General features: G+C 35.5%; 1 protein-coding gene across 2 annotated transcripts in view; it reads right to left on the minus strand.

Annotated features, from left to right (window-relative positions):
- pacrg (PARK2 co-regulated) overlaps positions 1–26,424 on the minus strand; it is a 202,344-nt gene that overhangs the window by 100,073 nt on the left and 75,847 nt on the right. For both annotated transcript variants that reach the window (XM_028437158.1, XM_028437157.1), the window contains exons 3-4: positions 11,481–11,655; positions 3,012–3,161 (exon numbers count right to left, since the gene is read on the minus strand). In XM_028437158.1, the coding sequence (XP_028292959.1) occupies positions 3,012–3,161; positions 11,481–11,655 (325 nt within the window). The remainder of the gene's footprint in view (positions 1–3,011; positions 3,162–11,480; positions 11,656–26,424) is intronic.

Raw genomic sequence — 26,424 nt, forward strand, 5'->3', positions numbered from 1 at the left:
CCGTTTGATGTCAATTTTTAAAAAGACAATAAAGGACATTAGGAACCATTGAGTTGTAGCTCAGTGTGTGACACTAAGACCACTCCACTCCGTTACCACAAAACAAGCTAACGTGAAAAAAACCTCATGTTTAACAAACATTAGGAATAATTCAGCGCTGCTAACATGGAACATTAAAGCTGATATCCAGAAATCTATGTTTATGTAGATGTTGGAACACAAAATGATCTACTAGTAGATCATGTTTGCTTTACTAGTAATAATATCTACTTGTGCACTAGTGCATCAAAAACCTTTATTTACCGTAAAACTTTAGGTTTAAAACAACATTTTTTCTACACTACAGTTAAACTCATAATCTCACTAATAATAATAGTGAAAGTTAAGTACAGGAAATTATTCTAATGTCATTGTAATAATGAATAAAATTAATTTAAGAACCTTCAGTGATGTCATTATAGGCTCCTCCTTTTGAAGCTCTACATGTTTGTACTTAGGAGACTTTCTTACATCTGATATCTGGAGTTTCTGAGAAATCTATGTTTATATATCATTCTATGGTCTACTGCTGGTGGTCATTCATATACATTCATGTACTGTATATAAGTCCCGCCTTCATCCATAGACCCCTATACAAATACAAGAAAGCGCCGCCTTCGCCCAGCCAATAGGCTTCGACTTCCTGGAGCGAACCACTGTCAATCAAAGTGAAAACGTGTGCACCGTCACAACAGCAAACAGGTATCACTGAGTAGCATAACGTCATAGAGGAGCGCTCCCAAACTCCAGTTACTCATTCCACGATTGCCAACGTATAAAGTTTCTAGATAAACGTCTTTGTGACGTAACAGAATTTATCTCAGAGCTGCTTTTCAAAGGGGGAGGGACTTGCTGAAAGGATTCTGAATGGACCAGGATTTGGCGACATTTCTCATGGACAAGTAATAAACATGTTTTAATCAAAAGTTAAGGCACTCTAACAATAAATGTGTAGTTTTTGTAGTTAAGCGACTTTGTTACGTTTTGCACAGACGTAGAGGCGTGGCTTCAGGTAGATTGGCAGAGGCAGGGGAGGAAGTAGAGCTGTTGGGGGCGGGACATCAAGACGTTCTCTCAGAAACTCTGGATATCAGCTTTAAGTGAGTTACTGCAACCTTTAAATTCCATGATTTTCTACATCCCTAATGACAATTATACCCATATATTACATGTATTTAACAGAAACCACTGGGATTCTATGCATAAAAATAGCGACAAAATAAAATAAAAAACACTAATATTAAATAGTAGATGAATTTCTTCTTTGGGGGATGTATCTAATGATGTTCTCTCCTTTTCTTTTTTTGTGTTTCTTTCTAAGGTTTAACTTTTCAGCGTTTCCTGGAGCCAAAGTGCCTTAATGAGATTCTTTACAGGACGGAGCAAACAGCGCTCCCTCTGCAGCCCTGAACGGTGTCTGTGGGAGAGGTCAATAACAGGGACGGCTGCTAGCACAGAGATTTGCTCAGCTTTAATCGATGAGAGGAGACAAGAGGGCAGACCTGTAGACAGTCTGGTACGGTAACTACCAGGCAGGGAGAACCACTGTTACACTGGCTCAGGTTGTGTGACTAATGCTTGAAGATGGCGTCAAGGTTTTGTCTGAATTTTCTTAGACTTCTGTGAAGAGTGAATTACAAAAACACAAAAGACTCAGATTGGTTATTGATCAGCAGACTAAGCCGAGGTGGGTTGTTGTTTTTTTCTGTTAAAGCACGTGTTTAAATGATTGATTCAAAACGTCGTTTTTCCTTCTGACGATGTGGCGTTTGGGGTCGTTTCTTTCAACCTGTCACACCATGCATGCTAAGCGCTTCCACACAAAGAGCACTGACTACTGTCTAGTCTTTTCTAAATCTGTAGAGATGTTTTATCTGTTACACATTTGGGAACTAAACGCAGAACCATTCTGTTCGACCGCAGACCTCCTTCCAAGAAAGAAACTTGTGATTTTTTTCATTTGAAAAAGTGACTTTGAACGCCACCCGAAGTCGAAATTTCTACTCGGTAAAGTCAAGTTAAAAACTAGGGGTGTCCTGATACAACTTTTTCACTTACGATTCAATTCCAATATTGGAACCTTGGTTATTGGTCGATACTAGGGATGGAACGATTAATCGTAAGGCAGTTAAAAATCGATTCATAGGTATCACGGTTCACATCGATACTGTGAAAATTGAATTGCAGTACTTTTTTTAAACAGCAGATGGCGCTGTCCAGAAGTTTTGGCAGCGGGCGGAATCTGCTACTACTTTCTTTCTGGCCACTTTCTACTCTTAAACATGTTCATAAATGATTCCTTACCCCTTTAGCACCGAAAGAATATCTGTAATATTACGTGAATATCTGTAAAAGTCATGATTTTCTATTAGCTCTGTCTGCTAGCATAGCATCTCTTCTTCACTGCTAGAATATCAACCGACCACTGGGTTACCAGCGCCCTCTGCTGGTCCAAACAAATATCTGACGTAAATACAGTGATAATCTGCTGATTGTTTATGAAAGACACATGAAGGACACATCAAAGTGATCAGCAGACGCCTCTGAGGAAGACTGGCAGTTGGCAGTCGAAACATGTCAAGAGATCAACTTAAATTTGCTGAAAAAAGTTGTTTTGATAAAGGAAAACCTTCACATAATAAAAGACCCGGAAAAATAACTTCAATAAATCCAACAAAAACATATTGGATCAATATCTGACATCAACATTGGATCTAATATTATAGCGCATAGCGAGGAGTTTTAGCCGTAAATATTGAACAACTTTAATATTTACAATTGTCAACCCTTACTCGTTTCAGAGCTGATTATCAGGAGAAATGAACTTTTAACAAACCTTAAACCACAGGATCATAAGACGTAAGATAATCTGGAGTTTGGAGAGGCGAGAATCAGGACAATGAAAACCTCAAAGTTGTAAACAGAATTCAAACACAACCTGTTGAGGTATGAAACATTAAGTTGGGTCTTACTCTTCTTGTTCTTGAAGAGGTTGAAAACCGGCAGGATCTGTCTGAAGTACGGAACCAGAGCTTCTCCTACGTTCTCTCCAGACATCACCAGATGTTGCAGAACCTTCATGGTGTTACACATCACCTGGTTGTTCTTAGTGTTCAAAGCATCTGTAAGACCAGATCAAACAGCAGGGGTTCAATGAAAATGTGTTTTCTTTCTTTTTGTAATTATTGTGTTTTGGTTTTTTTGGAGTCATTTTTGTGTCTTTTAGTTGTTATTTGGGTTTTGTTTTAGTTGTTTTTGAGTCTTTTTGATATTTTTTTAGTGTTTTTTGCATCTTTTTGTAGTAAATTAGTTTTTTGAGTCCTTTGTGTGTCTTCTTGTCATTTTGTTTTTTGGAGTCATTTTTGTGTCTTTTAGTTGTTATTTGGGTTTTGTTTTAGTTGTTTTTGAGTCTTTTTGATATTTTTTTAGTGTTTTTTGCGTCTTTTTGTAGTAAATTAGTTTTTTGAGTCCTTTGTGTGTCTTCTTGTCATTTTGTTTTTTGGAGTCATTTTTTTAAATAATTCTTTTTGTTCTTTTTGTGGTTATTTTGCTTTGCTTTGTTTTTTTTTGTATCTTTTTGATATTTTTTGAGTCCTTTTTATGTTTTTTAAAATATTTCTTTTAGTCCTTTTTGTGTCTTTTTGTTGTCATTTTGTTTTTTAGTCATTTTTGCATTTTTTTGTAATCATTTTGTTTTTTGGAAGTAACTTTTGAGTTTTTACATTAGTTTTGGTGTGTTTTTCTTGTGCTTTTTTATCTTCAATGAGTACAAAAGGTCTGCAAGGACACAATGGTCGACTAATAGCTGAGGTTAGCCGCTGGGAGAATGTGTTAACTTTCAGACCATCACGCTCTTAACTTCTACAAACTGATGAAGGAAAGAACACAGAAGGTGATGGAGGAAGACACGGAGGAATAGAAAGATCAACAGAGACAAATAATAGAGAAAAGAACAGAAGGTGATTTGACATGCAGTGCTGATGAGATTAGCAACAGCTGACAAATCCTTCTACTTCTAGATCTTTATGTTTTTATGTGAGACTCTCAGTAATTCCCCACGTAGAACCCAGAACCAGCAGATGTGAGATTTAAAAACTGCTTCGTCTCTGGAGAAAACCCTCAACTGTCGATGGATGATTGGCTCAACAAAGTAAACGACTACACGATGCTGAGCTCAAACAGTGACAAACAAAATAAAATGTGTAAGAAAATGAGTAAGACATATTAATGACCTTTTATTTTCATCCAAAGAAGAGAACGTTTTGAATATCACGTAACATCAAGGCAACAAAGGATGACCACAGTCTGTTTTAATAAAACTAATGAAATATCTTGGAACATATTTCTCTGTTGGATAACAAATAAACTTCCCACAGTTTAATTCTAACATTAGTTTTTTTCAGAGCTTGAACAAGTCCTAAAGACAGGAAACAGGGAGGCTGTAACAGGAAGTGTGTGTCAGAGTCAGAGTGCCACTATTAGAAAAATAACTATATATGATATGATAAGTAGGTATTACTGTCCACTCAATAAGCCTGTAGGCATACAAAAATAATATGTACCAAAGGACTCCAAACACATTCAGAAGAGCAAAAACAATCCACAAAATAACAACAAAACAAACAACAAAAATAGAAAAAACGACAACAAACAGGCAAATGACAAAAAAACACACAAAATGACAATATAAATACACATCAACAACATAAATACACAAAATGACACAAAAAGGACAACAAAAATACAAACAATACAAACACAATTAAAAAAAAATGACAACATAAGTTTACAAAACAACAATTAAAACACACAAATTGACTCAAAACTCACTGTAAACAGGAATAAAAATACACAAAATGACAACATAAATACAAAATGACAACAGAAGTCCACAAAATGACTCAAAACACACTCAAAATGAAAAAATAAAATAAAGAATGAGTCCAGACTGAGACAAAATAAACAAAATTACAATAATAAATACTCATAAACAATAAAACCCACAAACCCTTTGTTGTTTCCTGTATTAATGCTACATATTGGTCATTATTATAAATATTGATAATGTGGCCCTCTAATCACAGTTTTGTTGCCCCTCCCCTCTGATATATCTTATTTTTTTTTTAATTTTTATTTTGTATTTATTTATTTTTTTTTATACTATTATTATTATTATTATTATTATTATTATTATTATTATTATTATTATCATCTTGTTATTTGCACATTCTAGTCTAACTACTGTTTATATTTATACTTATGTTTATACTTATTATCATCTCTTCTAGTTGATTGTTTATTATTGAATTGTTTTCACTATTGGAGAGAGCACAGTTGACCGAGTCAAATTCCTCGTGTGTACAACATACACTTGGCGAATAAAGATGATTCTGATTCTGATTCTGATATTGACCAATCACATGCCTGTTTTACTATGACTTTAAATCTAATCACTTCAAAAAGCTGTTGTTTAGTCAGTGTTTTCCTCTCGTGTGCTTTAGGAGTGTGTTTATGTATATACAGTATGAGTCTACACAGTGGAATGATTGTCCCAAACATCCTCCTTCATCTCTGGATGTAAAGCTACCGTCATCAGGAAAAGCTGGAATATGGAATGACAGGAATTTCAAACCCTCATAACAAACAATGAAATTCTAATTACCAGCCAGCGCAAACAATTTCCCCCGCTGTGACATTTGGTGAACGGGACTGTTCAATTATTCATCAGCACTCTGGCTCTGCAAGAATGACGGAGGAGGAGGAAGAGGAAGAGGAAGTGGAGGAGGAGGAAGAGGAGGAGGAGGAAGTGGAGGAAAAGGAGGAGGAAGAGGAGGAGGAGGAGGATGAAGAGAAAGAGGAAGAGGAAGAGGAAGAAGTGGAGGAGGAGGAGGAAGTGGAGGAGGAGGAGAGGAGGAGGAAGAGGAGGAGGAGGAGGATGAAGAGAAAGAGGAAGAGGAAGAAGTGGTGGAGGAGGAGGGGGAGGAGGAGGAGGAGGAGGAGGAGGAGGAGGAAGAGGAAGAGGAAGAGGAGGAGGAGGAGGCGACAAAGGGAAGATAAATTCAAACCTGTGTGAAGCAAAGCTGAATAAAGTCATCAGATATTCATACGAGGACTCGTTACAACATAAAAATAAAACAATGGTGTGTTGAAATGTCATGACGACATCGACATAAATTATTCTCTAATGGTGTAAAAACTGTTTTTCTGCTAAAACGCAGAAATTAGGATTTGAGTGAAAGTCTCATTTTGACTCAAAGCTGAACAAATAGTACGTCAATCAAATCTGAGCATTAACACAGGAAAGAACAAAGACTTTGTGTCTTCATTTAGTACATGTGTGTTGAACGCTGTTTGTGTTTTCATTTTCTGATTGTGAGTCATTTCTGTGTCTTTTTGTTGTCATTTATCATAGTTTTTTGGGGTAATTTTTGTGTTTTATGTTGTTATTTTGGGTTTTTTGAGGAGTTTTTGTGTCTTTTTGTTATGTTTTTTCTCAGTGGTAGAGTGGGTCGTCCATTAACCAAAGGGTTGGGGTTCGAATCCCGCTCTAGCAAAGTCATTGACGTTGTGTCCTTGGGCAAGACACTTCACCCACATTGCCTAGTATGAATGTAGTGTGAGTGGGTGTTGGTGGGAGGGGCCAACGGTTCACTATGCAGCCTCGCTTCTGTCAGTCTGCCCCAGAGCAGCTGTGGCTACACTAGTAGCTTACCACCACTGTGTGTAGAGTGAAAGAACAATGCAGATCAATGTAAAGTGCTTTGAGTGTCTATGAAAAAGCACTATTTAAAATCCAATGCATTATTATTATTATTATTATTATTATTATTATTATTATCTTATTTGGAACCATTTTTGTGTTTTCGTTATCATTTTGTGTTTTTTAGAGTATTTTTTGTGTTTTTAGATTCATTTGAAGTGTTTTTATTGCCTCTGTGTGCTTTTGTCTTTGTTTAGGAAATTCTTCTCCTAATTTCTGTGTCTGATGCTGTTTTGTGTTTTCATTTGTATTGATCTAAACATTAACACAGGAAAGAACAAAGAATAACTTTTGTGTTTTTGTTGTATGTTTTGTTCGCTTTAGTTTTGTTGTCATGTTGTATATATTTTCTCTCATTTTGTGTGTTTTTAGAGTCATTTTGGTGTCTTTTTTTCTATTTTGTTGTTTTTTCATGTTTAGTGTATTTTTGTTGTCTTTTGTGTTTTTGTCTTCATTTTGTACATTTTTGTTGTTTTTTTGTGTGTTTTTAGACTCATTTTAGTATTTTTATTGCCATTTTGTGTGTTTTTGTCTTCATTTTGTACATTTTTTTCTTAATTTGTATGCGTTTTACACTGTTTTGTGTTTTCATTTGTGTTGACACCTATCTAAGCATTTCCACAGGAAAGAACAACGGTTTTTGTCATACATTTTTGTTGTTTTCTTTAGTTTTGTTGTCATTTTATATGTATTTTCTCTCATTTTGTGCGTTTTTGGAGTAATTTTGTTTCTTTTACGGTCATTTTGGTGTTTTTCTTCTCTTATTTTGTCTTTTTTTCATGTTGTTTAGTGTATTTTTGTTGTCTTTTGTGTTTTTGTCTTCATTTTGTACATTTTTGTTGTTTTTTTTGTGTGTTTTTAGACTCATTTTAGTTTTTTTATTGCCATTTTGTGTGTTTTTGTCTTCATTCAGTACATTTTCCTCTAAATGCATGTGTTTTTTTGCTGTTTTAAAGGGTGAAAGTTTTGAGCTACTTGAGAGCGACTGTGCAGCAGTAGAACCTCATTGTGTATTCTCATTGGATGACCTGCAGTTATCATCAGAATTCACCAGGGCCTGACGTGGCTCAGTCACTGTGCAGATAAGAGCCTTCCAGACACACTGAAGATGTATTAACGTCAGACCACAAAAATATATATCACACCATTTTTAAACTGCTGCCGACGACTCTTTTTTTTTTTATTATTTTGCTTTCCTCCTCTTTCAATCATTCCTTCATGTTTTTTATTTTTTTATCTAGAAAAGTAATTATGAGCAACAGAGACACAGAGTAGCAGCTTTGCCTCGTGGATAGTAAAACAGCCACGACTTTTATTAAAGCCAGCCGTTAATAAGGTAAAAAACCTATTTCAGATTCTATTATCGGAAATAAAATGTGTATTTCACTGGAATCTTAAACATTCACCTTTACTTTAATTCCCTGAGGATGAAAAACCAAAACTGCTGAGAAGTTTGAACATAGAAAATACACGATGGTGCAAATATTGGAAAGTTGTCACCGTTAGTTGATAAAATATAGTTTGGGTAGCAGAGGCACAGCAGTTAACAACACATAGAAATAAGAATAATAGAGCAAACACCAGAAAACGTCTACATCAGCATATTTTTGTGCACGAGTTGAATCCAAAAACACACAAAATGACAACAAACACATATAGAATGAGATCATATCATATAAAATGATCAAATATACAGAGTGATAAATAAAAAACAACACAAAAATGACAACAGAAATGTTTAAAATGACGACAAAAACACACAAAACCATAATAAAAAAACACACAACTGTGTCAAAAAAACACAAAATAAATATAACAGACAAAATGACTGCCTAAATACAAAATAAACTAAAACACACAAAATGGCAATAAAAACACACCAAAATATATCTAAAAACACAAAATATCAACAGAAATGTACAAAATAAAGACATAAACACACAAAATGATTCCAAAAAACACAAAACAACATAAAAACACAGACAAATTGGGACAAAAATGTTCTAAATGATGCCAAAAACAAACAAAGTGACTACAAAAATACAAAAATCACTCAGAAATCAGAAAAGGACGACACAAAATTGCAAAAAAAAATTAGCAGAAAAATTAGTAAAACCCTTTGTTTTTTCCTGTATTAATGTTCATATTGGTCATTATTCTAAATGCTGACACTAAATATAGTAAAATATGGAAAATGACCAACAAAAACACATAACGGAAGAAAATACACAAAAATGAGTCCAAAATCACATAAATTGACAACAAAAACACACAAAACTAAAATATACAACAAAACACATCAACCCTTTGATCTTTCCTCTGATTTATCATTATTCTAGATACTAACATAAATACTGATATTATAAATATTGATAATGTGGCCTTGTGATCAGATACAATCACATTTTTTTGGCCCCCACTGGGATAAAAGTTTCTCATGCCTTTAATAGACAAACACACAACAATTTATTCATATTTTATACATCCTTAAATTATTATTATTAATAAAAACATGATCACTTATTAAAGCTCTACATATTGTCACAATCATCATGTTTGTTCAGTCCTGTATAATTATTCAGGACCTCACAAAGCACACACACACACACACACACACACACACACACGCACACACGCACACACGCACACACGCACACACACACACACACACACACACACACACACACACACACACACACACACACACACACGTGACAGAAGCACGACTGGAGGCTCGTTGGGCGCCACTTAAACGCTCCCACTTTGAAACGACACCTGACACTCGTGTTCGACTGTGGCGCCAAACAAAGGACGGCCTGTGTGCGCTCGCTGGTGTGTATTTCTGTGTGTGTGTGTGTGTGTTTATACAAGGTCAAAAAGCTGCAGACTTTTCCTTTAACTTCTCATCAACGTATGAAACCTTTTCCTTTTCACGTCACTGTACGACCTAAAGTCTGTTTTTACTGTTTCACACGCTCCACAACCGTCATCTGTGTCTGTGTGTTGGTGTGTGAACGGTGAGGAGGCTCAGAATGGTTGGAACAGTTTAAATGGACCATGTCACCATGTTTGTGGCAGATTATCAGGTGTTCTTTGAGAGCCAACACTGCCATGAGGGTTAATATAAGAACAATAGCAGGGTGACCACTGAGGGTTAATATAAGAACAATAGCAGGGTGACCACTGAGGGTTAATATAAGAACAATAGCAGGGTGACCACTGAGGGTTAATATAAGAACAATAGCAGGGTGACCACTGAGGGTTAATATAAGAATAGGAACAGGGTGACAGGGTGACCACTAAGGGTTAATATAAAAACAGGAACAGGGTGACAGGGTGACCACTAAGGGTTAATATAAGAATAGGAACAGGGTGACCACTAAGGGTTAATATAAGAATAGGAACAGGGTGACCACTAAGGGTTAATATAAGAATAGGAACAGGGTGACCACTGAGGGTTAATATAAGAACAGGAACAGGGTGACAGGGTGACCCATGAGGACTGGTCACACTGCAGAGCTCAGACCTGAGGGTGGAGAAGCAGGTGTGATCCAAACCCTTCATGGAAATAAAACTGTTGATCATTGAAAGCTTTGACTCCAGTGAAAAACCAGAACACGTAATAGAAATGATGATTGTATCACAACTTATGCCTAAGTACACAAACATCTGTTATTAATATTATTTATAGAAAAAATCTGCATCACATTTAAGAGTTTTATTCCTAAAATAAATAAAAATACAAACTATAACAGGCTCTGGATACAACAAGTAGAGCCAAATGATGTAGTCATAAAGAGTGAATAATAAAACAAAAGGTAAATATGTATTAAGGCAAAGATTATTAAGTAGTCAGTCACTAATATAGAAATGAGAGAATTTATGGAAATAATATTAAATCTCTCATTTCTTTGGATAAACTTCACACATGAGGTTCTCAACCTTGGGGTCGTCAGATGTCTTCAAGAAACTAAGAATATGTTCTGAACAATTTAAGCCCATTTTTGCTTATTTTTATCATTTTTCTGCAACTACACCAATCTTGCCATATTTTACCTTATTTTCATCACTTTTTCTTACCATATTTTTGCTCCTTTTAATGCATGTTTGCTACATTATTCCCATTTCTGTCACTTCTCTATCATTTTTTTCAATTTCAAGACATTTTCAGCATTTATAAACCCTTTCCACCATATTTCATGCTTATTTTTGCCAATTTAACCACATTCACATTCCATTATTTGCCAGTTTAAGCTAATTATTCCGACTTTTTTCTGCCACTTTTAAGCCAGCATTGACACTTTAAACCCTTTTTACCACTTTTTCCATTTTTAGCCACTTTAATTTGCAACTTTTAACCAATTTCTGTGCTTTTTAAAATCCCATTTCACAACCTTTTCCACCATTTTTAACTTTTAACCCATTTTATTTCTGATTAAAACAAAGATATAGTGGGGGTCCCCGGTGTCTGGCAGCTTTATTTTGGGGGTTGTGGGCTGAAAAGGTTGAGAACCACTGGTCCAGAGCAATCAATTCACATTCTGTCTCTCCTTTCTCTATAGTTCTATAATTTGATGCTATAATATCAATCATTTCTAAAAGCTGCATATCTAACAATAATTAATAATAAGTTAAATATTGCATTGTTATGGTGTGGGCCAATCATTGCACACGTACGTACTTCTAATGGGGATGATGAGCTGAGGAACAACTGGTAGGATCTTGGAACCTCCCACTTCCAGCAGGTCGTGGACCCCCTGGCGAGCCAGCGTCTCATATGGATGAGCAGTTTCAACCAATCCATCAAAGAACAGCGGCAGGAACTGGTGATAGTCCAGAGCGGTGAGGTCGTCCACCTAAAGGGCAGAGAGGGTCAGTCCTGTTACAATACTAAACGTCTGACACAAGATTTAAAGCAAAGATGCAAAAACAGCTCAGCTGGAAGTTTTTATAAACTTTCCTCGTTGGAATGAGGTGATTTAAAAGCTGCAGATGCATTAAAAAGAACTTTAAACAACCGCTTGTGGTGGTCTAAATAAAATCCACTGTTATCCAGGAAGTTTATTAATATTTGTACCAGTATATAGTCATTTTAAAGATGTAAATAAAATGCGTCAAAAGTTACAAAAAATGGTGGAAAAGGTGGTGAAATGTTGTTTTAAAAATCACAAAAATTGGTTGAAACTTGCAAATTTGAGTGTCTAAAAATGTACAGAAAAACTGGTAAAAATGGTTCAAAGTTTCAATATTGGCTTAAAAGTGACAGAAATGGGAAGGGGGGGTTGAGGTAAAGAAAGTTTCAGTCGGAACAATTAGTTTCAACTAAATAATGAGTATGAAGAAGGGTGAATGTGGTTAAATTAGCAAAAATAAGCATGAAATATGGTGAAAAGAGGTTAAAAGTGACAATAATGGGTCGACATATGTGACAGTAGGTGGAAAAAGTGGTAGAAAGGGTTTATAAGTGCTCAACATGTGTTTAAAGTGGAAAAATTGTGCAGAAAATGCATTGAAATGTGATGAAGTGTCAGAAATGGGAGTAATGTAGAAATAAATGCATTAAAGGGAGCAAAAATATGACAAGAAAAAGCGATAAAAATAGGTCAAAATATGGTGAGTTTGGTGAAGTTGCAGAAAAAAGGTAAAAATAAACAAAAAGGGGCTCAAATTAGGGGTGTCCCGATCCGATATTTATATCAGCCAGAAAACAATTATCGGATTTTATCGGACTGCATCTAAAATCTCCAATATGTATTATTTATTCAACTGTAGAATACTGTAGACATTATGTTGAATGTTAAAATATATGTAACCAATTGGTTAATAATAAATGGGTAAGTTTTTCTCATCCCTACTGTTGCTGACTATTGTTCTCTGTTTGAGTAACATCACATGATCAAGTCTTTTCTGACATTTCACACTACTAAATGAGTAATGACGTCGTATCGGATCAACATCGGTATCGCCCAATACTCAAAAGTTGTATCGGGACGTCACTAGCTCAAATTGTTCCAAAAATATTCTTTCTTGAAGGCATCTGGCGACCCTCTCCCAGTGTCTCGAGACCCCAAATGGGGTCCTGAACCCAAGGTTGAGAATCCCTGTATTAAGCATTAGACACTTGATATTTCAGTGGGTAAAATTTTTCACGCACACACACACACACACACACACACACACACACACACACACACACACACACACACACACACACACACACACACACACACACACACACACACACACACACACAGGTGTAACAGCTGTTGAACAGGTCGTAACACAGCGACCTGCATCTTGTGGCCTGTCCTGTTCACACCTGTTCACATCGTTTACAGAAAAGACAGGAAAAGCAACGCGGCAACACAATCCGGCGGGAAATGAAGACATGTGTCCAGTTAGAGGCCGTAGAGGCTGCCTTTGATGTGTGTGGTGCTGCAGCACACATTAAAGCAAAGCCTTTTATCTGTGAGACTCCATCAGAGCCAAAGCCGCTCAGCCACGGTGAAGTGGAATGTACAGCTGACCCCGACGGGCTCGCTTTGAACCACAGAGTACGTGTGCATGTGTCTCTTCAATGTGATATGAAATGTTGCCTCTGACACGCTGTGGTTCCTGCAGTGGATCTAGTTACTGGAAATGGATCAGCTGTAGCCGTGGAAACCCACTGGTGCTATTGTTGAGTCTGAGCTTAGACACTGTGTTTTCATGTAATCAAAGCTATAGGCTGTGTGGGAAATGTCACACTAACATACTGTACACTACAAACTCAATGAGTATATACTGTCTACTGTATACTATAGTATGATTAGGATGGTGAGCGTTCCCACTGAAGTATACTTCAAAGTTTCCCAAGATGCATTTGGAACCTACAGCGTTAAAAACCTGAATCACACTGAGGCTAAATATCTCTGTTGATTCTCTACCTTTACTTTGAAAGTTCTGAAAACATTTGAAGTGAGAAAATGACCAAGTAGAATATCAACATGTGCTCATTTGACACATTTCTGAGATTTTCAAAGACCCTCTATTGTGCTACTGACTAAACTTCATGTTAACTTCAAAACAAAAGCATCTATTTTTGTTGTCTAATTAGTTTTTTTTTTTTTTTAACTCTTTTGTAATTAGGGCTCTTATTTTGAAGTTAACCAGAAGTTTAGTCAGTAGCACAACAGAAGGTCTCCAAAAATCTTCAAAATGTGTGAATAACATGTGTCTACGTGAGTTTTATGGATCAAATGATCACATGTTGATATTCTACTTGGTCACTTTCTCACTTCAAATGTTTTCAGAACTTTCAAAGTAAAGGTAGAGAATCAACAGAGATATTTAGCCTCAGTGTGATTCAGGTTTTTGTCGTCGTACGTTCTAAATGCATCTTGGGAAACTTGGAAGTATACTTCAGTGGGAACGCTCACCATCCTAATAATACTATGGCCCATTGGTACATAGCTCCGCCTCCCACTCACTGGCAGTACTTCATTGTGCAAACACTTACGTTAGGTGCATTAAAATAGACGTAGACATATGAACAAAAGCCGCGTAGTTCTGTAGAGAAGTCTCACGGGATGAGATTTCATGAGTTACGAGGCTCCCTAAAGAACCTTCAATGGAAAAACGTCCGAAGGGAAATTATACTTTATCAACAATTAGATAAATCGCTTTATTTTTTGCGAAAAACTGTAATGGAAACAGCTAATATAAACTTTGGGGTTAAAGATAAGGGCCAACAAAAAGAACCACAAATTGGTGGTGGGTCGTAGAGGGCGGCCACATTTCAACATCTAAAATTCCATTACCTTTGGAAATGCACAAACTCTTACGTGTGGGCAGAAGAAGGAAACACGTTCAAAGCGCAATTATACTTTGTCAAAATTTAGAAATATCTCTTATTTTGTGAAAACTAAAATGGAAACTAAGGGTTAAAGATAAGGTAAGAACCATAAAAAAAATCAAATATCGCTAAAAAGTTTTTACGCATTCATGAAGACGGAACACTTTTACTGCAATAATGCAGACATACTGTACTTGGTCACATGACCACTCCTCTCTGAGAAAACATGGCACCGTACGTGTGGACAGAAGAGGTGACGAGACATTTCTTAGCGTTATACTTAAAAATTATTATTAGTGCCACATTAGCCGTGAAACAACAAAGGAATGCAGAGGGTTCTAAGTCGGTATTCGTATACGTCCGTATTCCTGCAGAGAAGTCTCACGGGATGAGATTTCACCAGAGTTACCAGGCTCTGAAACACCCTTCAATGAAAACACTTTCAATTATACTTTGTCGAAACGTTAGAAATGTCGCAAAAAACTGTCGTAGAAACACTGCTATAATAGACTTTGTTATTTTTTACTATCCTCCCTCTGCTCGCAGTCAGCTTCCTGTCCTCCGTTTCCTTTTTTTAGCGTACAGGTCTGCATCAGTGGGCTAATTGCTGCTACTGAGCTTATAGTAGTATAGTGTTCCACTCTCATTGACTCCCAGGACCCGGGAGGGACTCCCACAGGCGCCTGAACACAAACAAAGCTGGGCGGACGATCAATAATGGATGCAAGAGTCGCCGCTCAGCACAGTCGCTGATTAAGATTGTGTGTGTGTGTGTGTGTGTGTGTGTGGTGATGATGATGGTCCTCACTCTGACAGTGCTAACCTGGACCCTTCACTCTGTCACTTTAGTGATTTTGATTGTAAGTGTCAGAGTCACTCTTACAAAGTAATTATTCCTCTCACATTATTATATGGTTTGAAATCGATGCTAAAGTGCGTCCAAAGCATACGGGATAAGAATACGACCTTTTTTTTGGTGAGCATTGATTCCACTTGACTATTTTATTACATAACAACTCTTCAAATTTAAAGATGCTGGAGATGAATATGTTTTGTTTTTTTTAATCAGTGTACAGTGTCAATAAATCACTGCCAGAATCTTGCCAGAAAAGATGGAAAAGGTTAAAAAATACTGTTTAAAAGTTCATGCATTGCATTGTGGGATGAGGAGTCCTGTAGTTGGATGCATTGAAGTGTTTTTTTATTTTTTTATTTTGCCCTTCACTGCAGCATAACAACTAAAAGCTAAATTCAGACTGAAGGATGTTAATGGAAACAAAGAGTCCTTGTCGAGAAGAAATAATGTCACGTTGCACATTGACAGGTGGATACAGCATCGTACTGATACGCTATATACAGGAAATCATCATTATCAACATTATTTTTGCAGGAAATGAAGAAAAAAAAAAATATATATAAATATATATAATTTGATTTTCATTTTTTTCAATCATTTAAAAATGTCCTCAGTTCCATTTCAGAGTTTACACATTTCTATTTCATTTCATCATCGTTCCATTATTAAACTTCCTGAAATCATGTCAGAAATACTTAATACACTTAATGAAATTAACTATTGATGTTAATTTCATCTTTATACACAGGATAAATGTGCCCAAACAAGCTTGCGCTGAGATTACACAGAATTTGACGTACAGTTGCTAAGGTTAACATTATACCACCTGTTTTACAGTGAAAAATATTGAGTAAATGTTAAATATTGTCCCAAAACATGTAGAAGAGGGTTTATAGTTCATGTTTTATATACATATTTCCATTTCAGAAGGTGAAATATGTGATGTTACGTCTTATTATGTCAGATATTGTTCCTCTCTGACCAACCGTTTATGAAGATAAATTGCATGTAGATGTTGTGATATTTTCCCAAAATGCTGCAATTTGTGCAATATTATATTTTTGTTAAACAATTTTCCCAATTCCATTTCAGAGTTTATCCATTCCATGTCATTCCCTAATTTGATGCCAATACAGGCGATTCAACTTCCTTAAATCACATCAAAAATGCTTAATACAGTTAACTATTGTCATTCATTTTGTTCATACACAGGATAAATGTGGCGAAACAAGCACAGCCGTTTGCTACATTTGCTAAAGCTAACATTATATCACCTGTTATACAGAAAAACATATTGATTAAATGTGGACGAGGGTTTATAGTTCCTGTTTCATATAAATATTTATCATTTCAGAAGGTGAAATACTTGATATTACATCCTATTATGTTAGATTTGTCATTTCCGTCTCTCTGACCAAGCCTTTATGAAGACAAATTGCGTGTATTTGAGTAAATATGTTCCAAAAAAATAAAACTAAATTCATACAATAATAAACAGGAAGTGAGTTCCACATTTTCTGCTCATTTTCAGTGATCATAAATAATCAGACATCTGAACACCTGCTGTGTTTAACATGCATGTCACATATATCGAATGATCAATTTTTTTATTTTTTATTATTATGTAAGGTTATGAGACAACAGAAGACAAGACTACATTACTAAAAATAACTAAATAGCACATTTCCAGTGTTCTCAGCGTGAGTCCATTTATGAAACAAGAACGTGCTTTCACAGCGTTTTCATCTCATGTTGATGCATGGTGTCACATGATGATCGTCCCAGGACACGACGACACACAATCGATGGAAAACCACAGGAGGAGCTACGTTTACCAGATGAGCAGAAAGATAAGAACAGTACAGTATATCAAATGTACTTCTTCATGTCACATCATAGATTGTGTTAAAATCACTGTTTCCACCGTCCGTCTTTGATAACGGCTAACGCTATTTAATAAGCAACGTTCTACTGCATAAAGAACTCCCAACTGTTAAATGATATGATAAGTAATTCATGGTTTTTAATTCCTTGGAACATTTGAGTAGAACTTGACGGTGTTAATTTATCTCTGAGTTTCCAGTTTGCTAATTCTTACCATGGGAACGGTATTCAACTATCTGCTCATTAAAAGTAAATGCATCTTTTATTTTTTAAATATACCCACAGGCAGATAATTTATTCAAACACATGAACGTAAATATAATTTAATCGTCAGTTTAACAGCTGGAATATCATTTGTAGTAAAAGCGGTTGTAGTTCGGTTGAGTTGTTTTGATCATTTAATGCAGGATTGTGTCATTTTACTGTAAGATATCAGGGTTTTAATTGCGACTTTGCTCTTTTAATCTTTAGATTCGTCTGTTTTGATCATAATGAGAAGCAGAATTCAACAAGTTTTGACACAATAAATGATTAAAGTGAGCTGGGTTTAGATTTAGAGCTTTGCATACGTGCTGGATTTACTCTAATGCATTAAATCACACATTATAAACAGGGTAGATGTGATATTAGAGAAAGATACATTTAGTTTAAAGGATTTTTCCTTCTTTATTAAATTATTTGGATATTAAAACTGTAAAATTAGGAACGTCTAATACCACTTTTTACCAGAATGAGTAAGATTTGTGTTCTCACTGACACAGATTAGTACCAATAAATGCAAAATTAAAAAAAAATCAGAATCAGAATTCCTTTATTGATCCCAGGGGGAAATTGCTTAAAAGGTGTTTTATTTATTATGAACAAATATAAGTACATTTACACTTCCTTTTTTTTTTTTTTGTTTTGTTTTTTTAAGATTTTAATTTAATTAAAAAAAAATTCAATGTTTTAATTTTATTTTTAAAATTTAAATTAATCTTTTTTTTTTTTAAATTATACAATATTTTTGTTCTTTTATCGGGTTATTTTTAAACCCAGAGGGATCCATATAAAAATAAAAACAACACTACATTAAACCAAAAACAAAATAAAAACAAAGTAGCTGATGTTGCTTTTTCACCTTCAAACTTGCTAAATATCAGATTAAAATTAAAATGATGTCTGTGGTATCACGCTGTTTGATTAGAGCACGAGTATCAATACACACCTCAGTAATATGTTTGAAACGATACCGATACCAGCATCGACAACAGGACTATTATATGAAAAACAATTTTAAATCAGAAATGTTCTAAACGGCTCAGCCTATTCATCCACATTATTGGATCTATTAATAACTTTTGTTTATAGAAAAGTCTTGCATCTAGAGTTACTGTAGTTACTGTAACAAGGTCATTTTGTCCAAACACGTGTAAGTAATTTAAAATATTGCAATTTTTGCAAAAACAATTACCTTCAAAACAATAAAACAATACACACATGGATGTTTCATTGTCTAAATCAAAATGACTGAATAATACAGTATGGCTTAATGTGTTACGAGCACATATTCATAATTTATTCATAATAATTAAACTTTGTTCCCTACCGTGCTGCAGGTGCACAGCACATCTGCGGTCGGGAAATTTTCCAAAAATTGGTCACCCTGCAGCGAGAGCACGCTAAGAATACCACCAGAATATATATATATATATATATATATATATATATATATATATATATATACCTATACACCTACGGCTGTTTAGGCCCCCTGCCCACTAGAGGGCCCCCAACCTGGCAACCCCACTTGCACATTACTGGTACTGCTGTGCATTGCACGCATCAAAACTGGAATCGCTGACTATTCTTAAACATATTCATAAATTATTCCTTACCCTTTTAGCTCTGAAATAATATATGTAATATTACATGAATATCTGTAAAAGTCACGTTTTTCTATTAGCTTTGTTTGTTTCTTCTTCACAGCTAGAATAGCTGCATGCTAACTGACCACTGGGTTATCAGCGCCCTCTGCTGGTCTAAACAAATATCTGATGTAAATACAGTACACTGACTAAAATGGAATATCTATTATGAAATAACTAATAACTTTCACGTTGAGTTCAGTATTTACATTTGGAGTGTTTACCTGTGTTCTCCGTTTGCTTTACTTGAATTTAAAAGCACTTTACTGTTTTACTTGACTTTTGACACGTAATGATTGTTACATGAAACATAAAAGCAGGAATTGCAGAATTTATTTGCCTTTCCAGTTTAAACTGAGGTTTGAAACCATTTTACGCGCACCGTGATTTTGCTTCGGGCCCCCAAATGAGCTGGGCCGGCCCTGCGTGGAGGTAGCAGGACTAGAACAGGAAAATGAGAAGTGAGCAAACGAGGAGTGAATCACTGTCGCTATCGATCATAACATCTAACAGAGTACTGGTGTCAGTGGACATGATACCTAACACACGCTGGATTAGACAGTTTGTAGCTTCAAAGATAGTTCAGACACACACACACACACACACACACACACACACAAAAAGGACTTTATTTATGGTCTCCAGTGGTGAGGATTAAAGGCTGTGGGGTATTATTAGAGAAATAAACATTAACTAAGGATAATGGAAAGAGTGACCCTGTGTAGAGGGTTTTAGCTGCTTTTCTTAATACCTCTGTTAGCGGTTCTCAACCTTGGGGTCGTTGGGAGGGGGTCACCAAATGCCTTGAACAAACGAAGATTTCTTGAACAATTTAAGCCCATTTTTGCTCATTTTTCTCCAACTACACCAAAACTCACCATATTTTAACCAATTTTCATCACTTTTTCTTACCTAATTTTTGCTCCTTTTAATGCTTTTTTGCTACATTTCTCCAATTTCTGCCACTTTCCCATCAAATTTCAATGCCTTTTCTGCACATTTTTTCCACTTTCAAGACAATTTCAGCATTTTTAAACACTTTCCACCACCTATTGTCACATATGTTGACCCATTATTGTCACTTTTAACCTCTTTTCACCACATTTCATGCGTATTTTTGCCAATTTATCCACATTCACGATTCGTCATGCACAATATTAAACTAATTGTTCCAACTTTTAAGACAACAATGACAGTTTGAACCCTTTCAACCACTTTTTCTGTTTGTTTTGCAACATTTAACCAGTTTCTGTGGTTTTTAAAATCCCATTTCACCACCTTCCATTTCCACCATTTTTAGTAACTTTTAACCCATTTTATTTCTCTTTATTTATATTAATGATTTTATTTTATTTTATGTTCAAGTAAACACCACACAAATATTTAAACTTGTGCAAGCTGGAAACTTAATTCATTGCAGGTATAATAAATAATTGGTACCCATTTACTATTGCAATCCTTGATTCTATTCAACAACCTATTTTATTTCTGATTAAAACAAGGATTTACGTCATTAAGATGACTATAATAATAATAATAAACGTTCCTGGATAACGGTGGATATTATTGAAATGAATAAATAAATGTGGTTATCACAGATTCATAGAACAATGGACCATCATTTTACTGACTTTATGGATGGACCCCAAAAATCTCTCCTCTTTATTCCCCCTTATAGATGGTCCTGTCTCCACATGACTGTTCTTCAATGTTCATGTCTGTGTTCAACCACCTTCAGCTACAGTGGGGGTCCCTGCTCTCTGGAACCTTTATTTTGGGGGTTGCGTGCTTAAAAATGTTGAGAACCACTGGTTTAAGGTGAAAACAAAGGGATCGTTGGGCGCTGCACACTAAAACGAGTCCACCAACTAAAGAACAGGCCACATGAAAGAGAAACACTCATTTAATGCCTCAGTGTACCAAAACAAAAAGACACACTGATGACTGCAGGATTTTCACGCAGACCCATTTCATATTTACAGAGTCTGTCATCAGTGAAACCCTGACGAAGCTCGTGTGCTTCCTTGTTTACACGAAGAACAAAGAATAAAGACAGTCTGCTGAGTCGCTCCCGCTGAGCTCCCGTCACTATCACTCCTCAAAAAACAAGAAAGCAAATTAAACAAATGTGTTTGCAACATGCGTATGAAAGTTTCCTGCAGTCGTAACGCCAGTTTCTTTTGTTTGCGTTTCTGTGCGCACACACACACACACAAAAGAGATGATTAGTAGGAAGGAAAATAAAATGTGAGTGCTGAGGGAGGAGTGGGAACTCACAGGAAGTTGGTGCAGAAGAACCTGACTCCATGGAAAGGTGAGGCAGTGTAAATTGGCATCCAGTGCTACTGTGATGGAAAGACGCAAGAATAGGTAGAAAAAAGGTGATAAAAATAGCAGGAAAAGAAAAACGACTTTTTTTTGTCTGCACATGTAGAAACAACTTCATATGGTCTATTGATGGTCATATGGGTGATATTTTCATTAGGGGAACATTTGAGATGTTGAAAATCACAGAATTTAAAGGTTGCAGTATGCTAGCTGTGCTGTATTAGCAGCAGTGTTTAATTCTTCCTGTTTTTCATCTCAGGGATCAAAAGTTAATTCTTTTCAGGCAGTACGTACTTGTTTATATATTATTTTTTTGAGTAATTAGCATGTGCAATATTGTCTAATATTTCATGCAAAACCTTACCACATATTTATTTGTGCACTATTATTTATACATTTTACCTGTTAGATATTACCTGGAATAAATGTTTTTATTTCTGCATGAAAAGGTATAGTAATTAATTGATTCAATAATTATTTATTAAGTAAATTTTGTGGGTATTTTCTAATTTATGAATTCCAATTTTTATTATTATTATTGTTGCTGTATCCATGAGATAAAACAATTGTCACTGACTTCCCAGGACACACATTGGTGCTTTAAATGTAAGGGATCGTATTACATGTAAAACCATTGAATTACATTTTCATTTGGGATGTTGAAAATCATGGAATTGAATATCTTCCTAATGTTTGTTTTATCACTCAAGGTAACGGAGTGGAATAGACAACATGAAAGTTGGTCACATGCATCACACACTGAGCTACAACTTAATGGTTCCTGTTCTAATAACAAATGTCCTTTGCCTTTTTAAAAAATTGACATCAAAAAGTTTCCATGGATACGGTTGATAATAGTAGAGCAGAAAGGAAACGTGCTGAAAATCAAACAAACCTGCATTACAAAAAAACTAGCAGAAGCAGAAAGCAAGGATTGTGATAAAAAAAAAATGGTGGAAAAGGTGGTGAAATGAACTTTTTAAAACCACAGAAATCTACCTATAAAAGCAAGGATGGTCTGTGTGTGTGCGTGCGTGCGTGTGTGTGGAGCAAATATCTCCCCGACGCGGTGCGAGTTCGACCTGAAACTCGGTCAACGGGTTCCAAATACCCCGAGTGTGTGTATCTGTTATTTTGGAGTAATTTAGTCATTTCAAAATGTTTATTTTAATTTTATTTCACTTCTGGACGGCAGATTTTGACCGCAGAGTGTGAGGGGGCGCTAGCGCACCATATGTTGAGAGACGACTTCTGGCATCCATCTTGATCACAGTTGAACATGATCAACTGCGACACATCAAAAAAAAAAAAAATCTATCGGCCTCCACGTTAATCAATCTTATTTTAGAGTAATTTGGTGTAGCGAAACGGTCAAATTAACGTTAATTTTATAATTACGGCTCCCTCGGTAAGAGCGCAGAGTTGAGCGCGCTACTTCCGGTTCCGAGTTCATGATGTCACCGTGTCGCAGGTTGGGTTAAAAAAAAATTAAGGTCAATATTAAAAACGTTTTTGTACCGCTAAAAGTCATTTAAGTTAATATTCCATGGTTTTTTAATATTATTCCCGTAATTCCAAACTTCCTTTAAATCTCGGGTCACAAACTCACTTCCTCATTCGTCTCCATGACAGTGGACGGAGGCTGTGCAGACAAACATTCAGAGGAATGTAACGTTTTTGTGAGCCGAAGGGTCCACAACACGGCTCCACTATGATTATTGTTTGTGGACGTACTATTCTGGTAAGTAAACATTCATGTTTATCCGTGAACACAGTATTATAAACGCTCATATTTTCACCACAGAAGCAAAACAAAAGCATGTGACGCTTTTACTCCGAAGCAGAGCATCACACGCTGGAGAAGTCAAGTCATTTATAGCAGAAAAACCCGCAAAGTCCGTGTTAACATGCGCATAGTTCTAATGTCGGCAGTTAAGAAAGCTAAGCTAAGCTAAGCTAAAGCTTATCACATGGTGGTCGAGGTAATAAACCTAGACGCTGCTTCCAAAGAAGGAGAGATGAATGATGTGACTACATATTAGTCTTTCTTATTATTTTATCTTATAGATAAATGGATTCTCATTATAGTATTTTGTTATTGCTTTTATTATTTTATAATTGTACTACTACTGTATTATTGTTATTGCTATTTTTATATTCTTAATTAATGTTTTATCGTATAGTTACTGGTATTATCATGTAATATTATCATTGCTATTAACTTATTTAATATTTATTATTGTATTATAGTTACTGGATTCTCATATTTTATTGCTATTATTAAACTGTTACTACTTTCACTATTAATATTGTATCTCTATCTAATTGTACTACTACTGTATTGTTGTTATTGCTATTTTTATATTCTTAATTAATATTTTATCGTATAGTTACTGGTATTCTCATTGTATTATTATTATTATTGCTATTACCTTATTATTTTATTTTTATTATTGTATTACAGTTACTGGATTCTCTTTGTTATTGCCATTCTTTTTATTATTATTATTATTATTATATAATTGTACTACTACAGTATTAATGTTATTGGCTTTATTATAATGACCATATATTTTTAAACTCCTTTTTAATTATTAATATTTGATATTATAGTTACTGGTATTCTCATTGTATTATTAGCATAGCTATATTATCATCATATTACCATATCATTATTTAATCTTTTTTAATTGTTTTTTTATCGTATTATTGTTACTAGATTCTACCACAGTTTTGTGTGAAGTAAAGATTGACAGTGACTCAAGATGTATTTGCAAAATGTTTTAGCGTCAATGTTAAGTTTTTCTGTAACAAGCAGTGGCTGAAGTAATTATAATAATAATAATAATAATAATAATAATAATAATAATAATAATAATAATAATAATGGATCCACAACACGGCTCCACTATGATTGATTGTTCTGCACAAGGGTGAGTCTTCCTTATATTATTCTGTGTGCTAAGAAAGATGCTAGCAGCTACAATGTAAACACACACAGACACGGCTGATACACGTTCGTGCACTACACCGGGATGAAAATACTGAACTCTCACAGAGCCGTTTAGAGAGTTGGTGTTGCAAAACATTTATTTTTTGTGGTACTTCTGTGTCTCTCTTAACAACCTGCGACGGATTATGTGCAAGACGCGCGCGAGATAACGCACTGAGGAGATGGATGGAGAGAGACACACAGTATTTATCATAAAAATATACTAAATGAGTAAAATAAAACAAAAAATAAACAATATTTATACAAAAAATACACCAAATGACTCCAGAATCACACTACAATGGCAATAAAAAACAATAATTACACAGAAAAATGCACAAAAAGACAACTGAAAGATAAAAAAAACACATATGATGACATTAAACCAGGAAAATTGCACTCACATTTTGCACATCTTATGCTCCCACATGAATGCATATTTCCGACGGGCACTGTACTAGTTAGTTAAAATATGGAAATGTGGTGTAGTTGCAGAAAAAGGGTAAAAATAAGCAAAAATGGGCTCAAATTGTTCAGAAAATGTACTTCTTGAATGTATCCGGTGACCCCCTCCCAGTATCTTGCAACCCTGATCCCACGGTTGAGAACACCTGCATTAAGCAATACACACGTGATATTTCAGCAGGTCTAATTTTTCCTGAAAACAATATGTTAAAAAGTATCAAGCACGGACATATTTTTTCCCCAAATGTGACCCTGATGAAAATTTTGCCCTTAAAGTCACAGTTTTCCGTCCTGTACTGTGACTGTTTCTGTCACATCTCAACAGAATTTTGAATTTCCAGGGATTAGAACTCACAACACATGGACGGAGCAGGAGTGTAATCAAGTGACAGAGAGAGAGAGGGAGGTGTAATCAGCATTTCCCCTCCAATCAGCCTCAAAATCCCTGTTTTAATCTGCAGCCAGCCATTGATGGGTTTGATTGATAGCATGGATTTGTTATCTGGCTGTGGGGGTTCTGCAGGAAGCAGAGAAACAAGCCAGAGCAAGAGAACACAGTCAGCTTATCAGCTATCGCTGTATTTGTTCGCGCTCCCCTTGTCGAGCAGGCGGAAGCTTTTCCTCACAGGCTACGACTGCAGCTCTGCTATCATTTATCATACACAAGAATTAAATGTGGACACTTCAAAGTACTTCCACATGCGAGGGGCCCCCGGGGGCATGTGTTTTCTCCCTGTTTAAAATGGGAAGGGCTAATCCATCACTGGCTGTTTGTGACGGCACCAGAAAGCACAGAGAGGGAGAGAAATTTCTCTGTTTGATTCCCTCGTAACACAAGTGTTAGGTATACATTAAACAAACAGTCTAATTAATTGAAAATCATGTGCAAAAAAATGATCTGTGAACCCTTTTTAAAAGCAAATAACAAAAAATACATAAATAAATGGTATAGTTATTTTGTTTTACTGGCTTAAAATCAAAACAGAAATACAGAAAAATAAAATCCAGACAAGCAGCATTTTTCTGTTTTAAAATTAAATCATTTTTAAAAACGTTTTTTAATGTACCTGATGCTGAAAGTCTGAATCTGTGAATATCTGCCAACTTTACCGAACAGTGTTACAGTCCAAATAGTATCCAAATAAACTGGTGACTGACTATCGACTGTGAGGCTGATTAGAGGACCAATAAATTTTTGAAGGCAGTAAAACATATCTTTTCTGCACGTTTTAATACCACTAGCCACTAACAGCAGCCAACACATACGGAAGTTGATCACAAGAAACGAGGAGCACCAGTAGATTCATTACACCACCTCTGCTTCCTTTAATCACACATCATGTGCATGTTTTACGTAAC

Source organism: Gouania willdenowi, chromosome 22 (assembly GCF_900634775.1).
Source record: "Gouania willdenowi chromosome 22, fGouWil2.1, whole genome shotgun sequence".
Classification (NCBI taxonomy): domain Eukaryota; kingdom Metazoa; phylum Chordata; class Actinopteri; order Blenniiformes; family Gobiesocidae; genus Gouania; species Gouania willdenowi.